Source organism: Phoca vitulina, unplaced genomic scaffold (genome assembly GCF_004348235.1).
Source record: "Phoca vitulina isolate PV1807 unplaced genomic scaffold, GSC_HSeal_1.0 scaffold38, whole genome shotgun sequence".
Taxonomy (NCBI): domain Eukaryota; kingdom Metazoa; phylum Chordata; class Mammalia; order Carnivora; family Phocidae; genus Phoca; species Phoca vitulina.
This window is the reverse complement of record NW_022589741.1, coordinates 455,911-467,744: the sequence shown is the minus strand read 5'-3', so window position 1 is coordinate 467,744 and position 11,834 is coordinate 455,911. Positions and strand designations below refer to the sequence as shown.

Genomic DNA, 11,834 nt, shown 5'->3' with positions numbered 1-11,834 from the left:
AGACCATTATCATATGGTTTCACTCATATGTGGAACATAAGGAATAGTGCGGAGGACCACAGGGGAAGGGAGGGAAAACTGAATGGGAAGAAATCAGAGAGGGAGACGAACCATGAGAGACTCTGGACTCCAGGAAACAAACTGAGGGTTTCAGGGGGGAAGGGGGTAGGGTGATGGGGTAGCCAGGTTATGGGTAGTAAGGAGGGCACGTGATGTGATGAGCACTGGGTGTTATACACAACTAAGGAACTGCTGAACACTACATCAAAAACAAATGATGTACTTACTATATGTTGGCTAATTGAATTTAAATAAAAAATAAACCTGCATTGTTAAAGAGTAAAAGCTACTGGCGTTGATTATGATACAAAGTCCATTGTTTTAGAGCCACTAGAGGGCAGTATATCAGTTTTAAAAAAAAATCTCAGACCAAACAGTTTGACGCTAATTGACCTAATTTTACAACTGATTATGGCAGACAGGAAATTGCAGTTAAACCATTCTCGCCCTGTTAATTTCCCGTTATTTAAGGACCTACTGGGTGGCACAGACTGAAGCCTAAGACGCGCGCTGGGACAGTGCAGGAGGTCACCCTGCGCAGTTCAGCCCGGGGTCCTGCCTCCCCGGACGCACAGCCTGAGCCGCGGTCCTGCCGCGCTCCCTGAAGTCGCACGCGCTCCTCCCTCTGCCCGGAGAGCCCCAACTCACAGGCGAGCCCCCACAGCCTGATTTTCGCAGCAGAGCTGAGCGGGGGACCGCTTTCCCCGCTGTGCGCCTTTGGGGCCAGTCCCACACGGTGAGTGCCCGCGTCTCTCCCCAGGAAGCCGAGCTCCTTCTCCATCTCTAGCTGTGGCCGCGCCTGTCACACGCGCAGTGCCTCAAGCACACGCTTCGAACAGGAGCACATCTGAGCGCTGCGGGAAGGCGCGGCAGTGGGATCACCCCCGACATGCTCGCTGCGTCACCGGCACCCGGGTTTCCGCGGGGCCGCAGGAGGGCAGCCGTCCAGCCCCTGGAGCAAGCCCCACGCGGACTGCTGTGACTGGCTGCGCTGAGGGCTGTCACACTCTGCCACATAACCACAGAAGCAAGGGGGAGGAGGTCTCCAATACTCCCCCCCAGAAAACTTGGGGGGTGACAGGAACCTGAGAAACGCAGGCTGAGACTGGAGCATTCTGGTTCTTCCTCTCTTACTAATCTCACCAAAGAGGTAAAGGAATTTCGTTTGCAATCCGGTCAGCAGGTAACCACCCCGACGCCATGAGCATGAAGGACACAGGGTGCCTAGAACATTCCACGTGTGGTCTACAAAAGCTAATGGACTCAGACTCAAGTTTCAACCCGACCTAGGTACTCTTGAGGCTAATTAAAGTCCATCCAAATGGCCTATGTGCTTGTTGTAAAAGTTTTTGATCTTGTAGCTATGCCCCAAATCATCCAGAGACTTCTGCTCTGTCATGGGAGCCGGCTGTCCATGACAGGCGTTAAGTGAGCTCTCAAGACAAACAGGCTTTGGCTTCCCTCCCGAGAGATCCTCTCCTCTCTCTGTGACCTTGGGCACGTGACTCAGCTCCTCCCTGTGGAGCCTGCCCACCACAACTCGGTTCCTGGCTCACTGGGTTGCCGGGATGAGAGGAGATCCTGCTCAGACACAGCACGGCACGACCTCTGACCTAAGCTTTCAAACACCGTTCACTGTTATTACAGGGGAAGGGTCTTTATTGCACGACAAAGTCATTTTTCCTGGCATGTAGGCTTTTCGTTTTCTTTCAAGCAATCTGTACTTAACAGATTTTCCCCCTACCATGAAAGGGGTTACATTTTCATTTTGATGAGACACAGACCCAGAACCCAGTGGAGGGGAAGAGAAGCCCCTCTGTGCGGGAAGCTACTGCCCAGGGGCCTCCAGGAGCCCTGAGGATTCCTTCCCCTGGAGACGCAGCGGGCGTCCAGCCTCATCATCAAGCACCTGTCGCTCTTCTGCTACTATGGCAACAGTGATGTTTCTCTTCTGCAATACCCCTCAGCTTGACTTGGATTTTGGCTTTCAAATGGATGACCTCAATGATTAATTCAATATAATCCATATTAAAATGGCATATATGTACATAAGTGCTTAATACATTTTTAAGAAACTACGAAGTGTATGTTTTAATGTTTTATATAATTATAGTGGTATTTGTTCTGAACCAAAAATTGGGACATAAGATACAACAAAAGATTTTAAATATTTTGAGACTTTTTAAAATTTTAACCTTTTTTTTTTTTTTTTTTTTAGAGACTGGGGGGAGAGGGAGAAAGAAAGAATCATAAGCAGGCTCCACGCCCTGTGCGAAGCCTGACCTGGGGCTCGATCCCATCACCCTGAGATCATGACCTGAGCCAAAATCAAGAGTTGGACGCTCAACGGACTGAGCCCCCCAGGCAGCCCATCACTGTTTCTTCTGGAGTATTTTTAGGCCCACGGAAGACTCGTCATACTAGTGCAGAGTTCCTGTATTCCCGTTCCAGCTTCTCCTATTGTCAACATCCTATGTAACCATGGCGGAGGCATCAAAACTTGGGGACGAACGTTGTAAGACTATTAACTAAGCTACAGACTGTCTTAGGATTTCAGCAGTTTTTTCCACTACTGTCCCTACTCTGTCATATTATATTTTATATCCTCTAGTCTCTTCTCATCTGTGACAGTTCCTCTCTTATTCCTTTTCTTTCATGACCTTGACAGTTGTAGAAGGTACCCGTGGGGGCATTGTGTGGAATGTCCCTCGACTGAGTTTCTGTGACGCTTTTCTCCTGATTGAAGTTACACCCTTTTCACTGCATTGTATCAGGGGCCACAGCATGATTCTGAGATGTTTTCTTACTGGTAATTATGACCCAGACTGCTTATGTTCGGGTGAGATCTGCCAGGTCTCACTACTATAAAAGGACTTTTTCTCCTTGTAATTAATAAATATTTTGGGGGACATACTTTGAGGCAATTAGATGTCCTTTTTCTCCTCCAAGCTAATTTTGGCATCTGTTTGTGGGTCTTGTTTGCAACAATTGTGTGGCTTTGTAACGGTGATTTTTCTATGTCCTCATTTCTTCCATATGTGCTGGAATCCTTCTGTAAAGAAGTCATTCCTTCTTCCCCATCTACTTATGCGATCATTTATTTATATCAGTATGGATTTATATTTGTTTTATTCTTTGGGCTATAATCTAATATCATCATTATTTATTTTGTTGCTGCTGGGATCACTGTCAGATTACCCCTGTGGACAGGTGGGACATTTTGGAATGTCCCACTTTTATTTGTTTATTTCATTTAATACATCCTTCCTCCAGGCCCATGTTGTATTTTCTCTGCATAGTCCTGGAATCAGTCACTTCTCCCAGAACCTGGGTTCCTTTCATTAGGGAACATGATCTGAGTGCCAGGTCCTCCCAGGGGACAGAACGAGGAGGCCCATGTGCATGCATTCACGCTCACGCCCGTGACTCGGGTCCGGCACCATAGGCTCAGTCCTAGGTGCCCCTTCCTGGAAAGGGCAGAACCGGCACGAGACACCGACCACTGGCTGCTCGGACGGCAGACACACCAGGCTCCGGGCCTTGGCCGTTCCCATGGCCGTGTACACCGTGAAGAGGAAATCTGACTCCACGCAAATTTGAGAAGACTTACCTTCTCAACTGGAAAGAGGTCCTTTTCCCTAAAATGTAAAACTCAGTGTATAAGGCATTTTTCTTCCGTATATTTATGATGTCTTATGTTATATATTTTATATATACGTAGAATCACATCCTCACTTAGTCTTCGCTTCTGTAGCTATTCTCTTCCGCTTTAATTCTCAACAATTTCTACGTACCTCTGTCATCGTCAGTGACCCCTCCTAGCTCTGCTAAGGTCCCAGCGCCTCTCTCTGGAGGGATTCTGGTCGCCCCAGTTTCACGGAAGGATGACGTCATGATGTTCAAGTACTAGGAAAATAAAGACTTGTCCTGCTCAAGCTCACTGGAGAAGCCTGTTTACTCAGACTTGACCAGAGTTCAACTATTTTAAACGACCCTTTGTTTGTAGAGACATTCTTGGGGACACAGATGAAAGGTTAAAGTTAGGGATTATGAGCCGTGACACTGGGCTTTGCATGCAGGCTGCTGCTGAGAACAGCGACGGTCGCACCCAAGTACAAATCCTTGCTTTTTAAAAAAATAAAGCTGAGTTTTAATTTGAGCTGCTTGGAAGGCTTCACAGAAATCACGGCGTAGCCCTTTGGCCTGCTTACCCCACTGGAATGTCATTTTATAAATAATACCCCAATTCACAAAACTGTATCTTGATGGCATAAAAAATACCCCAAATATTCACTAGTAGTGGCATGCAGCTTTCTGTTTTTTAAAACCTGAGCTTTAACTTTTCTGGTGCCTTCCTAAATCCTATGCTTCTCCCCCCAAAATAGGAAAGTACAAAAAGTTTTCTGTTGCAGTCATTTTTTCATTTCCTTTTCTCTTCTAATTTGGTCCAGTAGTTCCCAATTCCCCCTGTAGAGCGTCACAGACATGGGGGCTGCAGACAGACAGACCTGGGTTGGCACTGTGATCCCGCCACTGACCAGCTATGTGACCCTGGGGGGCGGTGGCACGTCTCTGAGCCCCTGTGCTCATCTGTCACCAGAGATAAAAAGCTGCTCTTTGGCTGCCTGTCTGGATGAAATAACGGCACGTGCACAGTATGTGGTAGGATACGGTGACCCACTCCCACACCAAGCTTCGCAAACCACAAGTGAGCAGTGTCATTAAAAGGCTACAATAATTTGCTCCCTTAAAACTTGCAATTCCAAACCCCCCCCACAAAAAAAAACACCTTGCAATTTCTAATTTCAATTCATTACCTCCTAATGAATTTTTTTTCTTTTGAATTCCAAAAGTGCCAACTGTTTGATTTGGAAGACACAGTGTGATCCCAGGGCCATAGGAGGGCCTCCCTCCACCACACAGCTAACCTCGGCTCTGATGCTGCCACCAAGGGCCATTTTGGGGGATGTGGTAACTTTGGGACTCTATATTACACCAAAATGGACAATTAAAAAAAATCCAAAATGCCATTCTTCGTAAAATGTTCTCACAAGTTACAGTAACAGGTTTAATCAATAGAAATTTCTATTTCACATCTATTTCAATCATTCCATCTACAGCTGCCAAGCAGCACTGGGAACTCGGGAAGAACGCATATTTGCTCCACTCACAGTGAGCCGTCCTGGGTCTCCGACTGCATTTGTGTGCAGAGCTGGGTCTTCTCAGAGCTCTGCTGGACTTCGCTGCTCTCCAGCCCCGGGTTGGGACACGTATTCAGTACTTCTGTTGCTCACTTGCTTTCCTGGGAATGGTTCTGGCAGATGTGTGCGTCCACTACTAGAGAGATAGAAGAAAAGTGCTCTTAGTCCCTGCGGCTGTTAGTCCTGTCCTGTCTCTCCTAGAAATGCGAAGAAGCAGCGGACATACCCCTACCCACACCCTGCAGCCACACACCCGGCCAGCATGTCAAAAAATGACATATTCTGTGAATCCTGCCTGAGTTCTCCCAGGACCGTTGACCTCAATCTTCGTGTGGCTTTCATCAGTACCTTTCTACTCCGAAAGGTAAAATTCCCATTTTGGAAATATCCATTTTATAATTTCATTAAACATTCAGATTTGAGAGCACAGTTATAAATTCTAATTTGTTTGCATCTGTATTTCAAGTTCTTTATTTAAAATTTCTTTCTAGATAATTCTGAGTACCAAGAAAGCTCTGCAGGTTTGCAGAGCTGAAAGGGAGGCTCTAGGGCTTCTGGTGAAAACCCTTCAGGAGGAACCAGTGATCAAAGGGCGGAGCCCGTGTGGTTGGGGCCCTTACCAGGACGGTGTTTCGGACCCTGCTTCCTCCGTCTCTGGGCTCTGTCTCATCTAGACCTGGGAGGCTCTTCTCACTAGGAGTTAGCCAAATGAACAATATCCATTTGGCTAACTCGGAAGCTTTTTTTCAGAGTTCAGAATGTCATTCATCTCCCACGTGTGTCTCCTCCATCAGACTGTATTAATCAGGAAAGCACAGCCGCTGTAAGAATTGTGGGACTGGGGATTTGTTACAAGAATGACATTTTACCAACTATGAGAGGAGCTGGAGAACGACAGTCTGGGACGGGAGGATGGAGGTGCAGAGTACAGGGGCCGGGGATCAGATCTGGCCTGCGTTAGTGAGGAGGGAGCTTGGGTGATGCAGTCTCTGTGGGTCTCAGCCTATGCCTGGCGGTGGGCCGGGGGCTGCTGGAAGATGCTGTGGAGCGGAGAAGCCGGGCACCCTGAGTCAGCCGGTCCCCCCGTTAGCGACCACAGTGACCTGCTAAGAGTAGCCACTTCCTGTTATTTCCACCTTCCCCTTTGGCCACTTCTAACCTGGAAATGTGGACCGCAGCGAATCCAACCACACAAGGGCCATTTCATACTCATGCCATACTCAGAGACTGCAGCAAACGCTTGGCACATGAACAGTACGAAATACTGATCACATGAAACAAGGAATGGCAAGAGCATGCATCTACTGCTGGTGTGGAGCAAAACCAAACCTGCTCCCGTCAGAGCTCCACGAATCTCTTCCAACACACCTGACCACCACCAACAGTTAAACAGTCACGTAGTCCGGCGATTTCAGTGATAGACTGGGGATGGAGGGGAGCCCAGAAAGACAATGCCCAAAGCAGAACAGTTGCCCGCCGGCTGGAGAGGGCACCCAGACTGGCTGTTTGCTGGCGGTCCTTATGCTGCAGGCTGGGTTTGGGATCCCCAGCCCCATTACTTGTTTCTCATTGTTGCTTCTAGACCATTGTTTCTTAACCTTGGCTGCTCATTACAATTTGGGGAGCTTTAAACAATCTAAATGCTCAAACTGCACCTTGTGGTAACCCAGACTTCAATATTTTTTAAAGTTCCTCATGTGATTTCAACATGCAGCCAAGGTTATGCTCCAGACCCTGTGGGTCTAAATGTGGTTCACGGCCCAGCAGCACTGGTGTGGTCTTGGTCCCACCCCAGACCTCTCAGACTAGGAAAGGCATTTACCACCAGCCACGGTGGCGGAAGGTGCGTTTGTGTCTGAGACGCCCTGTCCAGACCGCCGGTCCTCTCTTTCTCCTAACGGGCCCCACCTGCTCTGAAATAATCACTAGGAGAACAGCCCACTCTCCTGCCCTCTGGCCCATCTGTTCTCCCGCGGCCACCATGGCTGGCTCCCCTTCACTTCAGTCCTCAGACACCTTCCCTGGCCACCCCATCTGTCTCACGTTTACCCCGGTACTCTGCCCCTTCCCGTGCTCTGCTTTTCATTCAGCGTGCTTTATAATCCTCTGGTGGCATATTCCTAGGTTTGAAATCTGTATTCCCGACTAAAATAGAAGTTCCATGATAGAAGAATATAATTGCTTCTGTTTTTTACCATCTCCCTAATACACGGAGCAGCATCTAGCACGTAGTAGGGCTTGGTAAATCGCACAGTTGAGTATTGTCCTTCCTTCCTTCCTTTGCTCTGCCACTGCGTCCCCCGCTTTAGCTCCTAAGGGCACAGACACCAGCGACAACTGCCAGCTGCCAGGAGCTCTTTACCCAGAAGGAGAGGGACACGACACAGAAATCCTTATGGCCCAGCACGCAAAGGACGTGACTTATACAAAGGTGGCAGACGATGATTAGGAAACACCAGACAACGTTCAACCTGAGCAGAATTTAAAAGAGCGTGTCAACGTGACTCGGGCAGATGTTAGTGGAGGCATTCGGAGCTGGGGGTGGTGTGCACGTGGGCGGAGAGGCCCGGACAGCAGGCTGGGGCCTGTAAGAGGCCTGAGCATTAGTGCAAGCAGGGAGGACTTGGGACACGGAGTGCCTATATGCACGGTCCCTCCAGCGGCCAAAGGGAAAGGGCTGAAAACTTTTAAGATAGGAGCCCAATGTGGGGCTTGAACTCACAACCCTGAGCTCAAGATCTGAGCTGAGACCAAGAGTCGGACGCTCAACCGACTGAGCCCCCAAGTGCCCCTAAGATGGGATTGATATGAGCGATTTTTACTCTGCCAGTCCACCAAACTTTAGAAATGCCACCTGTCAGCTTCCCTGGAGTGAGAGGTAAGTAGTCCAGATGAGAGCCTGAAGCAGAAATGGGTGGGGGAAAATAAAAAGATATATGAGATTATCATAATTCTATGAAAAAACTTCTAAAATCATAAAAGGAGTTTCATGATTATACAAGGAGTTTCTTTTGGTTTTCTTAACACTGCTTGGCAACACCTCCAAAGTACAGAGATCCTTCAAAGTCTTAGACAGATGGCTTTACTATTTATGTGGGATATTATTATTATTATTTTTAAGATTTTATTTATTTATTTGAGAGAGAGAGAATGAGAGAAACAGCATGAGAGGGGGGAGGGTCAGAGGGAGAAGCAGACTCCCCGCTGAGCAGGGAGCCCGATGCGGGACTTGATCCCGTGACTCCAGGATCATGACCTGAGCCGAAGGCAGTCGCTCAACCAACTGAGCCACTCAGGTGCCCCTATGTGGGATATTATTAACTAATCATGAACTTTTTATACCACTGTACCAAAATTTAATAGAATTTATTAGGGATTTCAGAAAAACAAAGCTTCACAACTATAGCTAATACATAATTTGAATAACAAAATATCCTCTTTTATTTTTAAATATAATGAATTTGTTTTCAGTAGCATGCTCATTAAAAACAATGAAGCATTTCCATTCACTAAAAATGTATTTATCAATAAAATACATAATAACCTTGTAGCATAAATGTAAACTAGTCAATTTATCTCCATTACTCATGTTATGATTTACCTTTATCTTATGGTTATAGTATTTTAAATCATTAACAAATGCAGAAATCTATGCTCTATTTACAGGAGACTGTCAACGATAACGACTCCGGGTAATACTCGCTGTTGTACGCCGTCAGTATTTTCTCTGCCATCTGGATCCGACGCCAGGAGATGGGCTGCCCCTTGGCTGGCTGTTCTGTAACACAGCGTCACAATATTACTGCACTCCAGTATTCACAGGCTTTACCACGGGGATCTCGCCACAGATTACAGATTGTGTAACACAGAACTCCTGATTCAAATCCCCAAAGGCTACACACTCCTCCTCCTCAACGTGACTTCCACCTCACGGAAGGCAGCATACTCATTATAATAATTCATAATCGTCACTCTTCCTATTGGTAAAAATGTGCTCAGGAGGTGCTTTTTGTCATCACCTGCTGTGTAAATGGTCAGAAGGAGTAGTTTTATGTTCTAAGAGAAGCACTCGCAGCTCGTAGAACACCCTAGGAGTAGTTTAACAACAGACATTGGGTTGAAGAAGTTAAGTTGCTTGGGAGGGCAATTGTTAAAAATTCATTAAATTCATTAAACTCATAACATTCATTTTTACAAAGGAAATAAAATATTCCAAAATGAAAATTGTGCCTCTAAGATTCACAAGTTTTAGGTGGAAAGAGCACGTCTCCGGACGCCCTGCAGCAGGCCTACTGGGCTCCGGGGTCTGTGGGCTGTCTCTGCGGGCGCAAGAGCCTCAAAGGTAGGAGCGTGTTACCCTCGTTCTCCCCCCCCCCGCCCCGAGCTCGCAGAGTGCCTGACCAGTGTGATGACTGACGAAAACAAAACATCAGACAGCTACGGCTGCCCAAAGAGGAAGCTGTAGATTTTGGACGGGATAAAACTTGGGCTGGATAAGCCTTCCCAGAGGGGACGGCACTGAAGTCCAGCGTGGAGGAGGAGCAGGAGAGAGGCCAGCAGGAGGGCAGGTCCCGGAGGGCCAGGGCGGGGAAGGGCAGGAGGTGGCGGGACGTGGGGAGTTCCTGGGAGACCGATCTGTGGCTCTGGGCTGTGTGAGCGACGTGCGGGGGAGGAAGGGCGTTGAGTGCGTCCTGGCCAAGGTGATGGGTAGCCCTGGCCAGAGAGCGACGCGACCTGTTCATACTCGCGCCGTACAAAGATTGTTCTGGTGATGGTGTGAACGGTGCGCTGGAGAGAGCACATCTGGAGCCAAGTCGCCATCCGTTCTTGACCAGGACACACTCAGGAGTGAAGAGTCGTGACGGATCTGAGGTGCACTTATTATTAGGAGGGTTTATTGCCTGGGGCTAAAGGAGAATGAGAAGCCTGGAAATCTGGAGGACAAAGGTGTCCTCAACTGAAATAAGAATTAAAAAGGTAGAAGAGATTTTGGGAGGAACAGGGGAAAGGGCCAATCCTGGCTCTGCCACTGAACATTTTTCAGACTTGAGAAAATTACTTTATGTCCCTCACTTAGATCACACAAGAGAATGTGTGAAACCATTTGGCCAAGTACTTCTCAGGGGCAGGAACCCCATAATGGGCTTCCTTTGTTCTCTCTAATTATATCTCAACAATATTCAGTTGCCACCAAAGAGGATTAATTGATTAAATATTAACATTCACCAAAGGACTTTGGAAAAACTCCAGAAATAGTGGTATTTTATTTTATGGAGCATAAAATCTTGCTTCAGAATACTAAAAAAAAAGTTTCAAGTTCAAATAAATCACCTCATTTTATTGCAGTCTGAAAAAGGGAGATGATCTATATTCAAAGACCATGTATAAAAAAATCACAGTCTCAACCAATATTTTCAAGTATTTAGTATGTGCTAGTTTCTATGAAGTGAACAGGTAAGTGGAAAAACAGCCTCAACAATATAGTTCCAAAGATTAATCATGTAAGAAGACAGCTCACGAAAATTCCTATGGAGTGTAAGTACAAAACCAGCGATACTGCAGTACTACGTCCAGGGGAAGGTGTGGTCAACATCGGCCACACTGGTTGTGGAGGGCTTCATGGGGGAAGTGTCATTACGTTGGCACTTAGAAGGGCTGGATTAGGGCAACAGAGCGAAAGCATAGCTAGTGCGGTTCGGAACTGGGCGCGAACACCAGCAAAGCATGAGCAAACCATGGAGGCGGGATAGAGTATTGCAGACTTGGAGGACAACCAGGAGACTGGCTTGTCTGGAACCCAAGCTTCATCGTGTAAGAAGAGACGCAGGTGGGACTACGGGTTGCTACAAATCAACGGTAGAGTGAGTCCTACTAGTTACAAGGGAAAGTCATGCTCTGCATGTAGCTTGCACTTAAGTATTTTGAGGACTGCTTCCTTTTTTTGAGACAATGTGAACAGATAAGATGATCATCATAGAGGCAGTAATGATGTGGCACACTGAGCTGTGGGTCACGGGAACTGTACCACAGGTCTGTGCTAAGTGCTTTCCAGGAGCGACTGCCTCCCAGAACCCTCACAGGTGCTCTCAGGGGATGATGATGGCTAGGAGGAAACAGGACAGGGTGGGCTGGATTCTGGTCCTCTGAAACCTCAGAACAGCGCTGGCTCTAAGCCCAGTTGGCTGATGCCTGAGGCGTGAGAGATGCTGAAATGACCCCTGCTCAAAATTATTCCTAAATCCCACCAAAATCCCACTACTAGAAATTCACCAGAGTTCTTTCCAGATATTGTTTTTAAATGATTTAAATGGTTTTAAATCTTCCTGAATGATTAAAAAAAAATGATAAGTCATCTTTTAAAATTCATGCTAAATACCTTAGCATGAATGAATATATCAGTTCACTTTTCTGCCTAAGAGGAGAAACCCAAATCAACACCACCAAACTCTGTGGGAGAAAAAACACAAAGGGCAACAGAATTGGGGAAATACACAAAACCAGCAACAAAAACACGCATGCGGGCATGCAGGGTGGTGGATAAGTATATAAACTTCACCCAGGTTGTGAATTTTC

At 47.0% G+C, this 11,834-nt stretch overlaps 1 protein-coding gene across 3 annotated transcripts in view; it reads right to left on the bottom strand.

The window, feature by feature from the left end:
• Positions 1 to 2,369: 2,369 nt before the first annotated feature.
• Positions 2,370 to 11,834, bottom strand: part of LOC116646840 (centrosomal protein of 126 kDa-like) — a 54,002-nt gene continuing 44,537 nt past the window's right edge. Inside the window, exons 7-8 of one of the 3 annotated variants that reach the window (XR_004302224.1) lie at positions 8,863 to 9,039; positions 2,370 to 8,160 (exon numbers count right to left, since the gene is read on the bottom strand). Coding sequence is in view for 1 of the 3 variants with exons in the window: in XM_032427761.1 (XP_032283652.1) it covers positions 8,977 to 9,039 (63 nt within the window). In the remaining 2 variants the exon portion in view is untranslated. Of the gene's footprint in view, positions 8,161 to 8,554; positions 9,040 to 11,834 lie in introns of those variants that run through there. The other 2 variants (XR_004302225.1, XM_032427761.1) reach the window with 2 other exon arrangements.